Raw genomic sequence first — 22,316 nt, forward strand, 5'->3', positions numbered from 1 at the left:
CATACGTTGGGTGACAGAACTCAGGAGGGCTGTTACTCCCGAGTTAAAATAAATATAAAGAAAAACAGGATTTGATTTGCTTCTCAACAAGGAAGAGCCATTCCTGTGTCGCAAACAATACAGCATAATACTTGCTTTTTGTAATATGCTGTATTTGTATTATGCACAGCTGCAGGTTGGTGGAGCTGGTACTTTCAGAAAAGAAAATTGGAGTCGAAGGGACATTCCAGACCAACAAAAAAAACATCTTAAGGCAACTGTTGTTGTAATTAAATATTTTTTTTCTAAATTCAGTATTTAATTTTTTAGATTGTTTAAAATTGGCTGTGTTTCTCCAAAGACAATGTCTCCAAAAGAGAAAGGCAAGTTTGAAGACATGGCCAAGCAAGACAAGTTGCGTTATGAGCGGGAAATGAAGAATTACGTGCCTCCCAAGGGCCAGAAGAAGAAGCGATTCAAGGACCCCAATGCCCCCAAGAGACCACCGTATGTGCCATAATCTACACTTTCTCATTTTCTTTCAGACTGTAGGGGTATTTTGAGCAATTAAACGGCAACGTTTTTGGTTTTTTTCCGTTTCCTTCTTTTCCCCCCACAGGTCTGCATTTTTCCTCTTCTGTGCAGATTTTCGCCCAAAAATAAAAAGTGAAAATCCAGGCCTTTCCATTGGGGACACAGCAAAGAAGTTGGGAGAGATGTGGAACAGCTCATCTGCGGAAGAAAAGCAGCCATATGAGAAGAAGGCTGCCAAGTTGAAGGAGAAATATGACAAGGTGATAATCCAAAATGATTATCACCTTGTCATATTTTCCCCCCACAGGTCTGCATTTTTCCTCTTCTGTGCAGATTTTCGCCCAAAAATAAAAAGTTAATTAATTGAACTGAAATAAATATAACAATTGCAACTGGGAACTTGGAAATTCCGACTTAATCTGAAATGCAGGATAACTGAGGGAAGTGAGACTGCGAGTTTTTTTTAGATATTGCTCTGGGTTCTTTTATGACCTCATGGACGAGTTGTTAATCCACTCTTTTGAGTCATTTTAGTAGGCTGGAAAATCCTGGGAAGGTTTCCTGTACAAAGTTGTTGCATGATGTGCTTTTTGAGATCTTTAAGACCACTAGTGGTGTGCGGATCGATACTGAAATATCGATTCTTCTGATACCAGTAAGTTATGTTGTAGAATCGATTCTCATATTAAAATATCGATATTTTAGTACTTTGGGGTAAATTTGTAGTTTATCATTAAAAGGAACACAGTAGAAAGAAACTATATCATTTGGATCGTCTAAATTGGAAGGAACTACTTCCTCTTACGCCCTTCATAGTCATATGTGAAACACGGCTGTACATGATACTACATGTTACATGATGATGTGTTTCCCTCTTTATGCACTGAAGCTGGCACGTTCCCTGAGTTTTTCCAGCAAGATGGTGCACCACCACATTATGGGTGCCAGGTCCGAGCATTCCTAGATGAAGTTTCCTGAAAAGTGGATTGGTCGTCGTAGGCCAGTTGAATGGCCCCCAAGGTCTCCCGATCTGACCCCCTTAGACTTTTATCTTTGGAGTCATCTGAAGGCAATTGTCTATGGTGTGAAGATACGAGATGTGCAGCACCTAAAACTACGGATACTGGATACCTGTGCTGGCATTTCTCCTTCGGTGTTGCTATCAGTGTGTGATGAGTGGGAGAAGAGGGTTGCATTGACAATCCAACACAATGGGCAGCACATTGAACACATTTTATAAGTGGTCAGAAACTTGTAAATAACTCATGAAAGAATAAAGTTACGTTGAAACCAAGCACACCATTGTTTTTCTTGTGACATTACCAATAAGTCTGATGTGTCACATGGCCCTCTTCCTATTGAAAAAACAAAAGTTGTATCTAAGATGGCTGACTTCTAAATGGCCACCATGGTCACCACCAATCTTGAGGAGTTTGCCCCCTCACATATACTAATGTGCCACAAACAGGACTTTAATATCACCAACCAATATTATACATGTATGTAGAAAGGAGTATTATAGTAAAATATTGAACAACAATAAACATAATATGAAAGGAATATGGGATGTTTTAAACGGTATCATTAAAAATAATTCTGGACAACAAAGTTATCCACAATACTTTATCGATAATGGCAATATTATGGAAAACACTGCTGATAAGGTCAACAGCTTTAATCATTATTTTGTAAATATTGGACCAAAACTGGCAGAACAAATTCCTGAGTCACTGCCATCAGTAGAATGTAGTGAAAACCTGATTGATAGGAACCCTAACTCAATGTTCCTCACATCAGTGGAGGAAAAAGAAATAATTGACATTGTACACATGTGTAAATATAAAACATCCACTGATTGTAATGATATTGACATGAAAATCGTCAAGAAGGTCATTGAAGGAATTGTAGGACCTCTAACATATATTTGCAACTTATCATTTCAGACGGGAAAAGTGCCAAACAAAATGAAAATAGCTAAAGTTGTGCCGCTGTATAAAACCGGGGATAGACGCCACTTCACAAATTACAGGCCTGTTTCTTTACTACCACAATTCTCCAAAATCCTAGAAAACCTGTTTAATAAACGATTAGACAAATTCTTAGATAAATATAAATTACTCTCTGACAGTCAATATGGATTCAGATCAAAAAGATCAACATCTCTGGCATTAATCGAATCAATTGAGGAGATTACGAATGCTATAGATCAGAAACAGTATGCAGCTGGAGTATTTCTGGATCTCAAGAAAGCATTCGACACAATCAATCATGACATATTAATTAATAAACTGGAACGGTATGGGATTAGGGGGGTTGTACTGCAATGGGTGAAAAATTATTTAAGTGACCGGAAACAATTTGTGAAGCTGGGTGTCCATTCCTCATCATGCTTGGACATTGCTTGTGGTGTTCCACAAGGCTCTGTACTGGGTCCAAAATTATTTATTATTTATATAAATGATATTTGTAAGGCATCTGATATATTAAAATTAGTATTATTTGCAGATGACACAAATATTTTTTGTTCTGGGGGGAATCTAAAGGAGCTGCTGGATACAATTACTTCAGAAATGTGCAAAATTAAAAAATGGTTTAACAGGAACAAACTATCGCTAAATCTAAGTAAAACTAAAATTATCTTATTTGGGAATTCCCTTAGAAATGCACAAGTGCAGATTCATGTAGATGGTGTGGAAATTGAAAGAGTACTTGAACATAAGTTTCTTGGTGTGATTATAGATGATAAATTAAACTGGAAGTCTCATATAAATCATATACATAACAAAATTTCAAGAAGTGTCTCAATCTTGAGTAAAGTAAAACACATTCTGGACCACAAATCACTCCACATTCTCTATTGTTCCCTGATTGCACCGTATTTGAATTACTGTGCAGAGGTTTGGGGCAATACTTACAAATGTTCGCTATCATCAATCTTTATATTACAAAAAAGGGCCATAAGGATAATCCATAAAACTGGTTACAGAGATCATACAAATCCACTATTCTTAAAATCAAAAATTCTAAAATTCACAGATCTGGTTCATTTTCTCACAGCACAAATTATATATAAAGCAATAAATAACCTGCTTCCTGACAATATTCTAAAAATGTTTTCTAAAAGGGAACGGGGATACAATTTGAGGGGGGAATTAAATTTAAAACATCCTCGTATCCATACAACATTAAAAAGTTTTTGCGTCTCTGTGTGTGGAGTGAAGCTGTGGAACAGACTAAGTAAAGATATGAAGCAATGTCCAAGCATGGCGCAGTTTAAAAAGCGGTTTAAGGATATGGTTTTTACAGGGTACAGGGAAAAGGTAGAGATTTGATAGGGTGTTCTTGTCTAATATTTTCATGTGTGTGCGCATGCACGGGTTTGTTGGTATGGGTATATATGTATGTGTATATGTATGTATGTATATATATATATATATATATATGTAATTGTAGGTTGTGTATCCTTCAGGTGTTAATGGGGTTATTGAAAATGTGTATATGTGCGTATGTGTGTATATACGTAGGTATGGATAGATAGAAACATATATGTGTATATATTAAAAAAAAAAAAATTACACATAACATATAATGTAATTACAAGGAGGTATTTCTGTAGTCTATTGATACTAGATAGTGGAAAAGGGGTGGGATTAAATAAGCTTATGCTTCTTCCTGCTCCTTTTTGAACATGGACGTTATTTGGAGTTGTGGTTGCTCGTTTTCCTTTTGTTTGCTTTGTTCATTTGTCTCTTTTAATTCTATTTTTTTTTTTATACTTTTTCAACATGTTCAAAATAAAGATTCAATCAATCAATCAATCAATCAATTCCCATTTTATTACGTTGTATCCATATAAATGGCCCACCCTGTATAAATGTGTGGCAGCCCCTTGGCGTACGCACTCACAACAATGGCAGAGTGTTAACGGAGTCATGTGTGGACGTATTTTACATCCACAAACAGCCAAGACGCGGTTTGCGATACATGTGGCAAGACAGTGAGGTGTTGTGGCAACACCACTAACCTCGTCAAACACCTCAGAGTAAATCATATCACAGAATATGATGAGCTTATGTTGAGGTGAACTGAAGAGGAGGAGAGGGACAGGTGCTGATAGGGCGAGACAGACGTATCTCGCGGAGTCCTTTAGTGTTGCAGGCAGGCAACATGCTCAAATAGAGCACAACTTCAAGTTTTTTTTTATTTCTATATGATAATTCTGCATTATTAAGCAATAAGAACAAGTAGTCTAATGTTCTGTAATCATTATGAAGCTATATTATTATATTATTATTACAATTACATAATACAATTATATATTGTATTATGAAATACAATGAAACATTAAGTTTTCGTACAAAGTATTGGTATCGGATCAGTATCTTCGATACCACCCTGGATTTTACTTGGTATCGGATCGGAAAAGAAATCAGTGGAATCGCACATCACTAAAGACCACTTCATTTTGTCAAAACCTAATTAAGTGCTTTCCATAGCCAGTGAAATTGAACTCCGCTTTTCAAAAAATGTGTTAAATCATACCTAATTCATTAATATTTAATAATAATTAATATTTCGCTGGATAAATGAAACTATCATTTAAATTTTTTTTAATTTATTCTTGTCTAATATTAAAACTTGCTTTAACATGTACATGTGGTAAAATAGACAATAAATAAATCAGAACGGGGACAAACACACTTTCTCAAAGCAGTGTGTTACGTAAACGATATGATTCGCTGATAATGCTCCTTTAAGGTAAGCTTAGGAGTAACTTCAAATTGCTAGTCTTTCCTTTTTGTTTTTTACTAATGGGCTCTGCATTTCTTTCCGTTTGTGTTTCCCTGCAGTTAAACTCACTGGCATTCAAGCCGAGCGCCATCACACCGCCGTGTTTTGAACAACCAACCGTTCAACAAGCAGGACTGACAGCGCGTGTCCAATAAGATACTCCAAGGAGTTGGCGGCAGCCAATGTCCGACAGCCGGTGCCCAACACACAGAATAAACACAGACGGATTCTCGCAGCCGAAAGACCGCGCACTGACGGTGCTTTTCGTCCCATTGTTTGAGACGTACCGACGTGCGGCTGGCCTCATATAGCGCTGTAGGGGTAAGCACTATAAACGTAATCTTAAACAAAGCGAATAGTGTGCGGCTCTTATGAATGAAACGATACTCTGGGATATGCTTTGCACAGTATACATTAACGTTGTACGTAGTTGGTTGCATGGCTGAGCTGAATGGGATGCTAACTCAGTATCACGCTCCTGGTGTTTAACGTTATCTTGCTAACTTGGCTAAGTAGTTACCGTACAGTGACATTCACCACGGCCATGAGTAATAACTAAAATAAAGTGGCCATTGGGTTAAAGGACAAGAGCCCTGATGGTCGAGTTAACTGTCTGCCACACTTCGCTTAACGTAACGTCCGCTGCTGTGGTGCGTGCTAAAGGTGGCTGGATGCTACCATAAAGGCTAGCACTAGCTGGCTGTTGAATGTAGGTTAATACCGTTGACTGGTGCTGAGGCAACCGGAGTACGGTGATACAGGCAGAGCATCATTCTCCGGCATTAGTACGACTTTCACTAAACTTTTAGTCGAATAATATTTAGCGTTTAGACAGGTGACAACAGTAACAGGCAAATTTGTTCTGAAGGACGTAAGGGGTGTTTGAAAAACGGGCAGCTAGCCATTGTTAGCAGTCTAATCAGCCATTTTCATAATCGTCTCCCGAGATGAGCACCGTGACATGCTAGCCTAGCTTGAAGGCTAACGCTGATAGCAAGAGGACACAAAGCAAGATGGCTAAAAGCTAATGAACAATCAAATGAGGTGGACGCTAATGTGTTCACGTAGAACCTTTAGCCGGTTAGCTTCACGTTATATTGTCGGAGTGCTAAAATTAAGCAGTACTATACTGTTTTTACTAGCTTGTATAGGTAAACGTTTGATCTAACGCGCCAGTAGAGTAATGTGTAGCTGATTGTAGTTTTAATAAATGCTAGCCTCTTCATACAATGGATCATCAGTCACCCCAGGCACCCTCCTCCCACCACCCAGTTTAAACAATAGATGTGAGGAACTGATGGAGTAGGAGGCAGACTATTGGCGAGGGCCATTCAGATTCTATTACTTACATTGCATTAAAGTGCTGGTATACTTTGAATTTAAAACTGTATTTTCTCTCCTTAAAATTTAGTAAGCCAAAATGGGGAAGGATCCAAAGAAGCCGAGGGGCAAAATGTCCTCATATGCCTACTTTGTGCAGACGTGCCGGGAGGAGCATAAGAAGAAACACCCTGATGCCAGTGTCAACTTCTCAGAGTTCTCCAAGAAATGCTCTGAGCGATGGAAGGTAAAAGGAATTATTCATAATATTAGATTTTATTTTCAGTTTTCTAAATTCAGTATTTTATTTTTTAGATTGTTTAAAACTGGCTGTGTTTCTCCAAAGACAATGTCTCCAAAAGAGAAAGGCAAGTTTGAAGACATGGCCAAGCAAGACAAGTTGCGTTATGAGCGGGAAATGAAGAATTACGTGCCTCCCAAGGGCCAGAAGAAGAAGCGATTCAAGGACCCCAATGCCCCCAAGAGACCACCGTATGTGCCATAATCTACACTTTCTCATTTTCTTTCAGACCATAGGGGTATTTTGAGCAATTAAACGGCAACGTTTTTGGTTTTTTCCCATTTCCTTCTTTTCCCCCCACAGGTCTGCATTTTTCCTCTTCTGTGCAGATTTTCGCCCAAAAATAAAAAGTGAAAATCCAGGCCTTTCCATTGGGGACACAGCAAAGAAGTTGGGAGAGATGTGGAACAGCTCATCTGCGGAAGAAAAGCAGCCATATGAGAAGAAGGCTGCCAAGTTGAAGGAGAAATATGACAAGGTGATAATCCAAAATGACATGGAAGTTAAACTTGTTGATTTGATAGAAAAATGTTATTGTCTGTGGAGCATGGAAAAGAGCCTATCTCTCTGTTACAGGATATTGTTGCTTACCGCACAAAGGGAAAAGTGGATTCAGGACCAGCTGCTGCAGCTGATGATGATGATGATGACAATGAAGAAGAAGAGGAGGAAGGAGAAGAAGAAGAGGAAGATGAGGATGATGATGATGAGTAGCTCACTTGGGGATGGGACCTGCAGTTTTGTTTATGCCATATATCCTTATATCTCAATTCACCATCTTGAAAAACCGAAGTCAGATTGACCAAGATCATGTGTATATTTAATGTTTTTAAGATGTACAGTGTTATTCTCCTTTTCTTTTTCTTTTGTTTTTTTTGTAAAGTCAACACTACATATCTTACGTTTGGAATTTTCTAGTGGTAGTACTTTATCCCTGCCATATTATGTAACAGTCTAGGAGGACTACAAATAAGTATGAAAGTAACTAGTCCTTAGGTGTTCCAACTCAAAAATGAGATTTCTGAGTTGCTAGTGTATTTTTGTTTATTTTGAAAAATATTTTTTTATGTGCTGTCCCAATGTCTTTTTATTGTTCTTTGAATACCACTCTAATATCAAATGCAGCTGTCGACATTCAAGAATGTCTTCAATAAAGGTCGTTTTTTTTTTTTTTTTTTTTAACAAGTTTGTTTTTTTTTCCTCCTAATTTTAATCATCTCACAATATCTAAAAACTACCAAACTTCAAACTTCCATGTATTCTATATTCATTACATGCAAATAGGGCCCTTCAGTCCATCTGTAATTCTGTGTTGGGTGTTTCTCATCTTCCTCTTGGGTTCAGGTTTGTTAGCAGCCCAATAATGCGGTCAGCAAGCTATTTGATAGTTTTGGCGCTGTGGGAAGCTTCTAGGTCTTGCTGTAAAAGGAAATAAGAATCTCTATAAAGCCTGTCAGCAGTGGAAAGCAAGAAGTACTCTAAAATCTAGTGGTTCAGTATTAGGAATGCGGCAGTTGTAGCTCCTTTCCTAGTACTGAGCCACTAGATGTCCATGTGTGGTGGATCTTAATCCTCTGTCACCGGCCTCAGTTCTCTGTTTGCAAAGCTCTCCCAAGTTCCTGATTTGACTTACCTTGACAATCTTCTCTTTATATCACACTTCCCTTTTAGACAGATGTTTAAATACAGCAGTCTGCAAACAACTTGCCTTTTTCACAAATGAGACTTAACCTCTTGTGGAGGATAACCATCATTATCTGCAAAACTGTCAAGTCAGTAGTCCATTTTTTAAGTCTTGAATAATAAATGTACCTTTTTCAATCAAGTTCACAATACTAGTTAATCTATGAGTAATTCAGAGTTTGAGGCTTTTTATGTAAACAGATTGCTAATGGCACAAATGACTAAGGATAATTGACAAGTAATAATTCTTACTTACCAGTACTGGACTCATAGTATTATTAAACCAGAAGGTCAGATATTTGACAATAGCAAGTAATACGAACACAATTAAGGATATCACATTGTTCTATTGGAAAATAAACTTTTATTGATTTTAACAATTTAAGAAAAAGATATTGCCTAATGGCTGTTATTTCCAAAGTGCTAAGGCATTCACATCCTCAGCAATGTTTTATAAACTCTCTGGAAAGTAAGAAACATCGATCATGCTACAGTAGTTTGAGCAACCTCAATCCAGAAGGTGGCGCCATGATATAAAAAACCTGTATGTGTATGTGTGTGTGTGGCATTAAAAAACTTTAAACTACACTTGTTTTGTCATGCGCACACAAGTGACAAGTCCATATAGGTTCTACAGAGTGTTTGTTTTTTTTTTTCAGGATGATAATGACTCCATCTGTAGGACACGGAGGATCACTGCCTGGTTTAAAGGGACAGCTGTTAGCAGTCACCCAAAAAATGATCAAAACACCAGATTAGGGAATTTCTTTTGTAGGAATAGTTTTTGCTTTCCTCCTGGGGAGTTCCAGAGGCTTGGATAATCAATGCAAAAAGCACAAGAAGATGCTCCACTACACAATATTATTATGGATGTCTTTTATTCCCAGCCAAGTACCAAATGAACATAAGAAAAGTACTCCTTCTCCGAGTGCTCTCTTTCCCTTTTGTGGGACCTTTTGTGATCCCTTGGTTGTATTGAGTTGCAATTCCCTGTAACTGGAGGCAAGCTCACAGGCACGGTGGCCTCACCATCACTTAGAGGGGGTTCACATGTCCATTCATCAGGCTTTTCTCAGTAGTGTTTTCCCTTGCAGTAACCGTTCTTAGAAGTGTTAGCGAATATGAATGAAACCTCTGTGTTCTCCTTTCAGTAGGTCTGACACACAAACAAGCTCAGTGTTCCTGCATGTAGTTAACATTAGGGTCACAACAGTTGTTTTTTATTGGAAGCAAGCATAAAGATGGTAAAAGCCCTGTTTCTTTAGAAAGAAGAGTTTAGTGAGTCCAGCAGCAACTGAATTTTGAATATTAAATAAAAAGTTAATAATTCAATATCAGTTGAAATGATTAAAAATGAATTACATTTGCTCTAAAAGATATTGCCTTGTAGTTGGCAAATGGTTTCTGTCTGTTTGACATTGCTCTACAGTATCATGTCAAGTCAGTTTTGAGACCTGTGATTCTGAATAGTTTTTTCCCCTTCTTTTCACTCCCTTTTTACCAATTGAATGAATGCCATTCTGTCTCTGAATGAACCCCCCCCCCCCCAATCTGATATGCAACAACAAAGTCTGCCTCTAGGCTACCTAACTGCAGGCAACTGTTCAGAGAGTCCATTTCATGCCTACGCTGAATAACCTCAATAGCAAAATCCATGTCGAGAATATAAAACATACTGATTCAGTAAACCATAGCTGGATATACTATTAATGCTTTTTACCTGGTAATTTTTCTTCAACCGTTAGCTTTTTTCACAAGCAAATAAATAGAAAAGAAAATGTAATCTGCTTCACTCTCAAGTCCCACGAAACTTTTTTTTCCTCCCCAGCTGCAGGATTTGCATAGAGTGATGTCAAAGAGGCGTGTCAGTCAGGATTACAAACTGAACAGATTGAGTAATCACCATGGATACAGCTTTAATACTTTACCATTTGTTGGGCTTGTGTGGGGGCTGCACAGTTATGGGATTTTACCTTTTAGTGCCACGTCTGTTTTGTGTGCTATTATTACTTGATTTTGTAACTATGGTCAACAAAAAGGTGCTGAAGAAGTAAACTTTATAATGGATTCTACCGGATGTAGGAGGAAATATATAATTATTATTATTCACTTTGTGGTAAGTTGGCCTGTTGGTTGATGTGTTTTGATAACTGGCTTCAAATTTTGTTTAGATGTCTATTTGTGTTTAAGGCTTCCAGCACATTTTACATATCTCCAATAATTTCATTACTTCAGAAGTTGACAATTTATGCTTGCTTCGAAACTGTGACTCCTTGCCTTCTTCAGGTGTTTATTACTACATCATCTCATAAACTTTCATCTGGAAATAGGGTGAATGTAAGTAGTGTGAGGGAGCTTGCAGATATCATACTAGGGCAGCATACGCTCCCCTCCTGGTATCCTTTGTCTGTTGATGCTGTGCTGGAGCATGGTGAAGTAAGCCTACACCCTCATAACAGATGGCAAACACAGATGGCTTTCTCCAAAACTGTTTACTCGTTTCAAGTGAAAGAAGACACACTACCAGGTTAGTCATCTTTCCCCATGTAAGCGCATATGCATGTTAGCTGAGAGATTATTTTTTGAAATATTAATGTGTAACTTTGGGTCCCCATTTCAAATATACTTCAAATTATTCCATTTTGACATAACTTTGCTGCTCAATCCACTATTATTATTATTATTTATTATTTATTTATTTCCACTGTGTTCACAGGAACAATTGTGGGAAAAGTGGAAACACAGTTTGAGAGTCTCACAGCTATCACATACTCAGTTCAGGAGGATGACGGTGAGAACCTATTCCTTCTCAGCCCTTTCTCGGGGGAGTTCCTATTAACCCGCAGCCTGGATTTTGAAGCACAAAGGTTCTACATTCTCACAGTGGAGGCGCAGCAGGGGGATCTGCAGGTATCTGGTATCAGGGTGTATTTCAATTTGCTAGATGTGAATGACAACCTCCCTGTTTTCAGTCAAGATACCTTTTCTGCAGTGTTATTGGAGAACACAAACACTGGAACTTGTTTCCTGTCTCTGAATGTGTCAGATAAAGATGAGGGTAAGTGTGCAAAGTGAATATAAAATGTTACTACCATCATACGTTCAATGGATTTTACTTTCACCTTAACCCTTTTACACATAGTGATCACTACATTGGACAGCTATTCAAAGGCCGTTTTCTTGTATTTGTGTCAGTGTGTACTTGCACATAAACCATTACATTGGAAACTGATGTGTCACTCCATACCCTGCCACCCACTCCAAAGGTGATGTTGTCCACCTAAGTGGGCATTTAAAAGACAAGATGTTAAGAAAAAATGAAATTCAAAAATATTTTTTCATGCCTACAGATGAATAAGAAAACTTAAGAAAACAATCCTGATTGAGGTTGTCATAATTCATGCACGAAAGGGTTAAAGCAACATTTTCCTAATCTTCTGTTGTCCAATTTTGGTGAGCCAATGTGAATTTTAGCCTCAGTTTCCTGTTCTTAACTGACAGGAATGACGCTCAGTGTGGTCACCTGCTTTTGTAACCCATCTGCTTCAAAGTTTTGAAGTATGTAGAAGAGCAGAAGAAATGTTCTTCTAAATATTTTGGTAGTAGCAAGTGATTATTTATGTTACAGTTGTCCTGCTGTCTCTGCTTGAAGCAGTCCAGCCATTCTCTTCTGACCTCTGGCATCAACAAGGCATTTTCTCTAACAGAACTGCCACACTGGACATTTTCTCTTTTTCAGACCATTCTCTGCAAACCTTAGAGATGGTCTCCAGATCCATCCAGCACTAACAGTCACACAACATTCAAAACCATTTAAATCACCTTTCTTTTGCCTTCTGACACTCAGTTTCAATTTCAGCAGTTTGTCACGACAATGTCTACATGCCTAAATGTGTTGCTGCAATGTGATTGGCTGATTCCTTTGTGTTAAAGAGCAGTTGAACAGCTGTACCTAACAAAATGGCCAATGACTGTACATTATATTACATAAAATATATAAATGAATCCTGCATTTGTAGTAATACAGGATACATTCTATCCGCATTGCATTATTATTATTATTATTTTATTGGAGCTGCTCCTCAAGCAAATGATTTATACATTCATCTAGTCAGTGGGGATCACACCCATAACCATCCCTGTATTTCACTGTTCAGATAAAGTTAATGAGAGGCTGTTGTCAAGTATTCTGTGGAATAGTGTATTTGTTAAGAAAACATATTTCATATAAATAAAATGACAGAAAGGAATCAGCAGCTAGATTGAACTTTAGCCCTGTAAGTCATTGATGTAAAACCACACATTTTTCACAGTTCACATTCAAGCGCCTCATTTTGCCCTTCGATTTATACAGGTTTAAGACAACTGCAATGAAAATATAAGGATTATGATACAAATGTGTTTTCAGAAAGTATAATATAATGCATTTATCATTTTTAGTTATGCTTCCAAGAAAGGTCTATAATCGATGTCTATAACTGATATCTTACTTGACAACAAGTCTAAACCCATTTTATCCTTTTTAATAATTTACATGCTATATTTTCTTGTCTGCAAGGTGATAATGGAAAAATGACACTGAGAGTGATCAGTGGTGACGACGAGGAAGTGTTTGTCACAGATTCAACTGGTACCTTATGCCTTAACAAACCTCTGGACAGGGAGAGACAGTCCTACTACAATCTGACTGTGGCAGCCAATGACTGTGCCCAGCCTGCATCTTTACAATTCACAAGTACAGCGCGTGTTATTGTGATTACTGAAGATGTCAACGACAATGCTCCAATGTTTGTGTCAGCCGAAAGTGTTAGTATACCAGAAGACACTGCACTGCATTCTGTTGTAATAACTGCTCATGCTGAGGATGAAGACGCTGGATCCAACGGGAGGGTTTTGTATTATTTAAACACCTCCGGTGGGATATTCAGCATTGATAACAGAAGTGGAAAGATATACCTGGAGGAGTTATTAGACAGAGAAGAAGTAGATACTCTGACTGTTACTATAATAGCTACTGATGAAGGCTTACCCATGCTGGCAACCACTATGAAACTCACAGTGCATGTTGAGGATGTGAATGATCATGACCCTGAGTTTTTACAAAGCAGTTATAACCTGACAGTCAGAGAGGATATCCCCAGGGGAACAAGCCTGCTGCAGGTTCAGGCTCACGATCAAGACATTGGATCCAATGGACAAGTACGGTACATGTTGGCCCAGATTGGTCCATTTGTGGTGGACATAATTCGAGGAGTTCTCACAGTCATGGATGAACTAGATAGAGAGAGGGACTCAAACTACACATTGATGATAACTGCTGTAGATCGGGGTAACATACCCAGATCTGCTAGTGCTGCAATCCATATCACAGTGATGGATGTCAATGACTTTGCACCCCAGTTTGTTCCAGAAACATTGACCATTCATGTGAAGGAGAATGAGGAGGATCCAACTCAGCTAACATATCAGGTGCAGTAAAATTCTGCTGAAAAACAACAGCATTTTAATGTTTGTCTTTTTATTTATTTATTTATTTATTTTCTGTTATTGTTTTTTTCTTTTTGTTTTTAAAATTTTGCCAGGTCTCAGCTTTGGATGAAGATTTAGGAAACAACAGTCAGCTTACCTATTTTATAGAGAAAGGAAATGGATATAATTTATTTTCTATCACTCCCAGTGGCACATTTCATATTTTGCACACCTTAGACAGAGAGAAGGAGTCGCTATATATAGTCACCATCACTGCTGTTGATTCAGGTAACTTATATCCAAATAAAATTGCACGATACTTAATTCAGTATGGAAATAATGGTCTATGTTTTTCTAATACTCACTTCACACTGTTTGATGATGACTTCCACTGTCATTTGAAGGACTGCCATCCCTAACAGGCACTTTGACTGTGCACATCATAGTTGACGATGTCAATGATAATCACCCAGAGTTTACCGAGGAAGTCTACAACACCATAGTGCCTGAGGACAGTCTTATAGGCACTGTGTTTGCTGTGATAATCGCTTCTGATGTCGACGAGGGTGTCAGTGGGGAAGTAAGGTAAATGTGATAATTTGTTTCTTAAAACAAAATGCTTTTATAGTATTTTGATAATCTTCTGAATTTAATGACTGTGTTATATTAGAGTAACTTTCAGGGTTTTGCATAGCGCACTGCTTTATTTTTATTTGTTTTGTTTAGCTATTCTATGGAAAACCTCAATGTGCCTTTCGCCATTGATGAAACATCTGGAGAGCTATTTACAACAAACATACTGGACAGGGAGACAGTGGCCATTTACAATTTGGAAGTGACTGCGAGTGATAAGCATCCCATTCAGCCTCTGTCCAGCTCTGTGCTTGTTACTGTACTTATTGGAGATATTAATGACCACTGGCCCCAGTTTATGAATGGGCCTTATGTGGCCTATGTGCCAATCGAGTTAGCTCCAGGTGAGAGATTACCTTTCTATTTGACAGCTATATGTTTTATTCTGGGTAATATTGGCAATCGTATTAATATTGTATTATCCCCCCCCCCCCCTTTTTTTTTTTCTTCTGCAGGCTCTGTTGTTTGTGCAGTGAGCGCATTAGATGACGACACTGAGATCAATGCAGAACTACATTATTCGTTACAGGGAGAAAGCTCTGATATGTTTTCAATCGATCCTTACAGTGGCACTGTTTTCACTTCAGCAGCTCTACAGTCAGTGGATGATGTTATTGTCACTGTGCGTGTGGAAGATTCTGGGGAAGATCCCAAATTTGACACCACAACTATTAGTGTCAGGTTTCAGAACACCGCTGATTTCCCAAAGATGAACGTGGATGTTCTGAGTTATTCCCTCACAGAGGATGAGCGAGTGGAAACACTGGTGGCTGTGGTATCTGCCCTGAGTATTAGAGCTGAACCTGTCACTTTTTATCTCGCTTCTGGAAACTTTGAAAACATGTTTCACATCGATCATTCAAGTGGAGCCCTGATAGTAGAGAGACCATTGGATTTTGAGAGCAAAAAAGAGTTTCCTTTGTTGATAGAAGCCAGAGACTCAGGCCTGCCTCCTTTCTCCTCTTTTTCTGAAATTCACATAAACATCACTGATGCAAATGATAATTTCCCACAGTTTACTCAAGCTGAGTACAGGTGTGAGGTTTTTGAGAACTCCCCGCCTACCGTGGTTTGTGATGTACTTGCAATTGATGCAGATTCTGGCTATTATGGCACAGTGCAATACAACATAACAGACGGAAACCACGGTAACTTCTTCACAATTGACCCTGAAAATGGTTACTTGAGTACCACTGTAAGTTTAGACAGAGAACATATTCCTGAATTTAATTTAACAGTTGAAGCAGAAGAACTAGAAAACATGCTTCACAAAGACAAAGCAACTGTTATCATCACTGTTTTAGACAGAAATGATAATGCCCCTCTATTTTCTCAGATTTTTCTCACAGAGGTGTCTGAAGATACCCCTGTTGGACAGACAATTATAAAAGTCACCTCTACAGATGATGACACTGATGCCAATGCAGTGATTAATTACTTGATAGTTGAGCAAAGTGATGACATGCTTTTTAATATTGATTTCACCACTGGCTACATCACCGTTGAAGGAGTTTTGGACAGGGAAATGCAGGATCATTATATCTTTAAAGTAAGTGCAAATGATTCAGCATGGAGTATAAGCACAGATGTGACTATAGTCATTTTAGACGTCAATGATAACAGACCAGTATTTTCTGAACATTTCTATAACATTATCCTCCCTGAAACAAAAGATGAAGAGGCATTTGTTTTGCAGATTCTTGCTACAGATGCAGACATTGGGAAAAACAGTGAGATTTTCTATGTTATTGACCCTCCACATGAGGAGTTTTGGCTGAACGCTACCACTGGTGAAATCTATACAAAGCAGCCCATGATGTTATGTGACTGTAATTTTGAAATCTATCAATTTATGGTTACTGCTTTTGACCGTGGCAGTATCCCCCTACATAGTAATGTCACTATCAGAGTAAGATTGGAACACTACAACAACCACCCTCCTATGTTTTTCCCTTTACAACCCTTGATGGCTATTCCTTATCACCTGGCTGTGGGAAGTGAGGTGGTCCAGTTTACAGCAGTAGATCTGGATGTCAATGGCAATAGTAGCATTAAGTATTTTTTGAATGGAGGAAATGCATCTGATTTCTTTTGGATTCAAGGTGACACTGGAAAACTAATTTTAAATCAGACTTTAGGAGATAATGAAAATCAGATCCTCACTTTAATAGCTGTGGCTGAAGATGAGGGCACCCCCCCTTTAACATCCCAAGCTGAAATCACTTTCCAAATTACTGGGAGGAATCAATTTACTCCGAGCTTTAGCGAATCTTATGTTACTTTCTCTGTCCCTGAGGACCTGCCTGTAGGATCAGTAATAGGAAATATTCAAGCAGAAGATGGGGATTATGGTCCCAATGGGGAGATCACATACAACATTACCCCAGAAAATCAATTTTTACCACTATCTGTGGGAGAATTTTCAGGACTGATAACACTGATCAGAGAGCTTGACTTTGAAGAACAAAGTATTTATCATTTCCAAATTAAAGCTAAAGATGAGGGCTGGTTCTCTAAAACTGGCACATTAAATGTCACGGTGTTAGTCATGGATGTGAACGACAATCCCCCAGTCTTTTCATCCTCAGAGTACATAACATCAGTTCGTGAAAACTCAGCTGTTGGAACGAATATTCTCGATGTAACAGCCACAGATATTGACTCAGGTGCAAATGCACAAATATTCTACTCTCTCATTGGTGGCCATATAGATAAATTTGCAGTTGATTCAGGAAATGGCACCATCACCACTTTGGCCATGTTTGATTATGAGCAAGAGCAGATGTTTGATTTAACAATCAAAGGTTCCAATACTGGAGGACATGCTTTATTTAGTTTAGCACATGTTGTCATCCAAATCTCAGATGTTAATGAGTTCACGCCTAGATTCATCAAAAAAGAATTTAACTTCTCAGTACTTAAAAACGTGCCTATTGGAACTGTTGTTGGAAAAGTGATGGCTACAGATGGTGACCGAGGCACTGAAGGTCAAGTGTTTTACTTTTTGTTTGCCAGGAAAAAAAAAAAGAGCTTTGAAATTCACGAACGTTCTGGAGACGTATATACGACCAATAGTTTGAGGAAACAAGGCAACAGCCATGTAGTTTTGAAAGTTCTGGCCAAGAACTCTGGTGTTATTACTGGCACAGATATAGATGAGACTTTTGTCCACATCAGTGTGATTGACACAAATGAAGCTCCCATGTTCACATCTCCCCGCTATATGGCGAATGTTACAGAAGACACCCCAATTGGGACATCTGTTGCAACTGTGAGTGCTGTGGACGAGGACTCCATTGTTAACTGGAATCATTTCTTCTTCACCATTGAGCATGGAAACACCAATTTCTCCTTCTCTATTGATCCATCTAATGGTATCATTTCTGTGAATTCTCCACTGGACAGAGAAGTCTGGCCAGTCTATAATCTTACTGTTATAGCCACAGATAATGGCTCTCCACCAGCCACTGGGACTACTAATGTCATTGTGACTATTGGTGATATTAATGACAATGCCCCCAAACTCACATCAACTGAAGCTCATGTGAGAGAAAATCAACCTGAAGGCACCATAGTCACTAAATTAACTGCATTTGACTCTGATTTACCACCCAACCAAGGCCCTTTTATGTACTGGTTATTAGACTCCTCGGTGGCCAGTACTTTTTCTCTCACTCCTGATGGAGTTCTGCTCACCACCCGCCCAATTGATCGGGAACAAATCTCTGCATATCAAGTGCTTGTGGCTGTCAGGGATTCAGGATTTCCCTTGCCACTATCATCAACATCAACCTTCCACATCCGGGTTGTGGATGAAAACGACAACCCTTCAATGGCAAGAAATATCTTTATTGAGGTGAAATATTTTGGTAGTTCTTTCCAAGGTGGCATGATTGGTAATGTCCATCCTGAGGATCAGGATGAGTCTGACAGATTCAACTGCACCATCAAAAGTGGGCCAACTCACATGTTCACAATCCTTAATGGCACATGTGAGCTGTGGTCTTTTCCCTTTCAAGGCGAAGCTACGTTTAACATCTCCATTGAAGCTACAGACCAGCTGCACTTTCCCGTAAACAACAGCGTCTACGTTAACTACAAAGGTTTTACAAATGCTTCTATAGACAATTGTATATTATTCTCTTTGTCATCATCTTCAGTAGAGCAGTTTTTGTCTAATAACTATTTGAGGTTCGTAAAAGCTCTGGACAGTCTGTTTAACCTACAAGCCTCTAAGACTCATGTATTTGGAATCAAACATATTGGGTGGGAAATCCTTCTGTTGGCTGCAGTCAAAAATTACAACGGTCAGTACCTTAGCAGAGAGGTGGCGAGTGGTATATCATCTGGACACAAGAAATTACTGGAGGCTCAGAGCAATGTGACAATTTCTCACATCACCAGTGATCCATGTCTGAGCAGCCCTTGTCAAAATGGAGCATCATGCCACAAAAATATTTACATCAGCCAGGAGGTTGCTGTCCTTGAAAGTGTAGCGGTCATCTTTGTTGCACCAAAGAAAGAGATTTTTAACTGTACTTGTCCATCCGGATTTACTGGTTCACTGTGTGAAGAAGAAATTGATGAATGTGAGCTAAATCCCTGTGAGAATAAAGGCACATGTGTGAATACAGTGGGAAGTTTCTTCTGTCACTGTCAGGTTGGCTTCTCTGGTTCCCACTGCGCTGCTGATGTCAATGGATGCCTGAAGGTGAAGTGCCAAAATGGTGGGACTTGTATCCCCTCCGAGGATGGATATCAGTGCCACTGTGTGCCTGGATTTGGAGGTACATTTTCTCATGTATAGATAGATAGGAAAAAAATTAATATGTGAGAACCAACTGTTAATTTGTTTTTTAAAATAAAACTTCTTTTTTTAATTTAATTGTTTCAGGAGAAACCTGTGATGAGTTCATAGACTACTGCAAATCATCACCCTGTGTTCATGGTATCTGCATTAATTCACAAACAGGATTCTCTTGTAATTGTCACTTTGGTAAGAATGATACATAATGCTAGATGTACATTTGTCTACAAAAGTGTAAAATCTTAGGAAAGACACACTTTCTTGCATATATTTAGAAAAAAAGGGTTGCTTGTAACAAACTGTATACAAATGATGGACATAGCAAAGCTGATGACACCCACTCTTTAGTTATGTCTCATTGTGAAGCTTTAAGCTGAGCATTTTTTAGCATCATTTTTAATCCAGGAAGAGTAATAACTCGTCAGTCACAAGGTAAACCCACTCTAACACCTAATTTATGCTTCAACTGGAAACTTCACAATGTAACCTCCAACATAAGTGCAAACTCGTCAGTCCCCTTGGACACATGTAGGTTACACTGTAGGCTCTACAAAGATCTAAATCAGGCCTAAAGCATGCCCTGCTTTATTTTCCTTCTTGACTCTAACTGGGGCCACAATTTACAAAATAAGTATAAAATCAACACAAAAATATTTACTGAGGTCGAAGCATGGGTACCAAAGTGTCATTTATCCACTGACTGATGTACAGGCCTCTACTTTATGGCTCGTAACTTTGTCAACACATCTGTCAATCAAAGTGACTACCCCTAACTTGAAATTTAACAAAATTCAAGAGTGGTTGTATCACCAAAGGTGGTGTACAGTGGTTAAAAAAAAAGAGAAATTAACTATTGAGACCAAACTCATGTTCTGTACCTGGCTATAATCATGTTCATTTTATCCTTAAGTTGATTATTTTAAAACATACAAGTCAATGGGAACAGACTGATTTTTGGAGCCAGTGTCAAGTAACCATTTAAAGAACGGCAGTTTTTTTGTGTGTGTGTGTGTTCATTTTCATCCACAGCAGACATACATAGCTTCGGTCTAAAAAGTGAAACCAGTACAGAATTGACTTAAATCTGCATTCATTGTCATGTGTACCAGTTTGTGACTCCTCTGGGTGCAAAAGATGTTCTCAACTCGCTTGGTCTATGAAAGCTTTCCTCATGAGATTCCGGCTGAGCCACTAGTTTCATGTCATACTGAATATAAGATGAGATTAATTGTGTAAACTATGATGCATATTAGTGTCCAGAAGAAAGATAAAGCTTGTCTATATGAAGTATTCCTTGCATTATCAGCAAGATCCACCGTTTGCTTGTTATACAGTTTCAAAACACCAAAATAGCAACAGCAAAATGCTCAGCCTAAGACCTCAATGGGTGATATCAGTGGCTATATATGCTATCTGTTTATGCGCATATATGAAATATGCTAAGAGGTTTTCTAAGAATTAAATGGGAAAAAATAATATGGAACTCATCTTTATGTTAGGAGTCAGTGGAGTCCGGTGTGAGGATCACAGTTATGGCTTTGAGGAGCTGTCCTTCATGGAGTTTCCACCACTGGATCGTAGGACTAATTTAATCTCTTTGGAGTTTGCCACAATGCAGAGGGACTCCCTCCTCCTCTACAATCCAGGAGGTTCAAACAGCAGAGAGTTCTTTGCACTGGAGATACTGGATGGAGCAGTACATCTCTCTTATGATCTGGGTTCAGGACCTGTGAGGTTGCAAACATACAAGCAAGTTGCAGATGGATATTTTCACAGTGTTATTGCCAGGAGGATTGGCAGTGTGAGTTTTAAATATATCAGTATAAGAAAACAACAACGAAAAAAACCAACTGCCAGGTCACAGGGTTGCCTGCAGAGAAATGTTTACTCATTAGAGTACTTTGCATTACATGAGCAACTTAGCAATACATTTACTTCTGAGTATACTGATCTTTTAGATCAGCAGTTTCTGAAACACTTAGATCAGCCCAACTGGCACCAACAACAATGCTATGTTTAAAGTCATTTAAATCATCTTACATTCCCATTCTGTTGCCTTAATCCCTTGAGGTGCTGCCATGATTAGTTGATTAACAATGACTTTGACTGTTGTACCCAACAAAGTGGCTAATAGTATGTCTACTATCAATGGATTACTCATTTAAATAAGAAAATGACTGTTTACTTGAACTGCAGAAGTAATGTTTTGTTTCTTCATTGAAAAAGTAATCTGAGTACTTTAATACATTAGCATGTTTTATTGAATTTGAGTTACATTCATATATCTTTTTATTATTTATTGCATTTCACAGATGGGTTCACTGCATGTGGACAACTGCACGGATGACGAAAACAATAGATTCTGTTTTTCAACGAATGATGGAAGTATTTCAGAAAGGTAGCAGTGAAATATTTAATTGGAATATTCCTCATTTCTAATTTTCATCTTCATGTAAGCAATATTTTTCATTTTTCAATTTTTTTCTTTCTTTGTCTTTATCGCCAAATAGGACACTTGATGTTGGCAACAGTAATATGACCTTTGGAGGATTAAGAACTACTGAAGCTATTTTAGTGCATCCTTCTCAGATAAGAGCCCATGACTTTGTTGGATGTATCCGAAACTTTCATGTTAATGGCATCCTCCTGAGACCCTCAATGGCCCTAGCGGCATATAACATCTTTGACAGGCAGGTTTATTAAAATTAGTGCATGTAGATGTCTTTATACTTTAAACATTGCTGGATACATATTTGATACATATTTGAGCTCATATATATATATATATATATATATATA

General features: G+C 38.3%; 3 protein-coding genes across 4 annotated transcripts; all 3 read left to right on the top strand.

Moving 5' to 3' along the window:
• Positions 1-335: 335 nt before the first annotated feature.
• On the top strand, positions 336-5,459 carry LOC309686962 (high mobility group protein B1-like; the record flags this gene model as incomplete). The annotated part of the gene is made up of 3 exons (XM_082501633.1): positions 336-486; positions 599-773; positions 5,364-5,459. The coding sequence occupies exons 1-3, from the start codon at positions 344-346 to the stop codon at positions 5,457-5,459; spliced, it is 414 nt and encodes a 137-aa protein (XP_082357759.1). The 5' UTR covers positions 336-343.
• hmgb1b (high mobility group box 1b) lies at positions 5,383-9,196 on the top strand. 2 transcript variants are annotated; one of them, XM_082503559.1, is made up of 5 exons: positions 5,383-5,625; positions 6,716-6,871; positions 6,971-7,116; positions 7,229-7,403; positions 7,502-9,196. In XM_082503559.1, the coding sequence occupies exons 2-5, from the start codon at positions 6,725-6,727 to the stop codon at positions 7,637-7,639; spliced, it is 606 nt and encodes a 201-aa protein (XP_082359685.1). In that variant the 5' UTR covers positions 5,383-5,625; positions 6,716-6,724; the 3' UTR covers positions 7,640-9,196. The 2 variants fall into 2 exon arrangements, with proteins under 2 accessions (XP_082359685.1, XP_082359686.1); XM_082503560.1 differs by lacking the exon at positions 5,383-5,625 and adding an exon at positions 5,991-6,089.
• Positions 9,197-10,565: 1,369 nt separating this feature from the next.
• On the top strand, positions 10,566-22,255 carry LOC309686963 (protocadherin Fat 4). The gene is made up of 12 exons (XM_082501634.1): positions 10,566-10,724; positions 10,895-11,135; positions 11,325-11,666; positions 13,167-14,077; positions 14,191-14,365; positions 14,482-14,662; positions 14,804-15,054; positions 15,166-19,497; positions 19,605-19,706; positions 21,017-21,318; positions 21,830-21,915; positions 22,028-22,255. The coding sequence occupies exons 1-12, from the start codon at positions 10,671-10,673 to the stop codon at positions 22,218-22,220; spliced, it is 7,170 nt and encodes a 2,389-aa protein (XP_082357760.1). The 5' UTR covers positions 10,566-10,670; the 3' UTR covers positions 22,221-22,255.
• Positions 22,256-22,316: the final 61 nt, after the last annotated feature.

The sequence above is a fragment of the Aulonocara stuartgranti genome (genome assembly GCF_965226115.1).
Source record: "Aulonocara stuartgranti genome assembly, chromosome: 14".
Taxonomy (NCBI): domain Eukaryota; kingdom Metazoa; phylum Chordata; class Actinopteri; order Cichliformes; family Cichlidae; genus Aulonocara; species Aulonocara stuartgranti.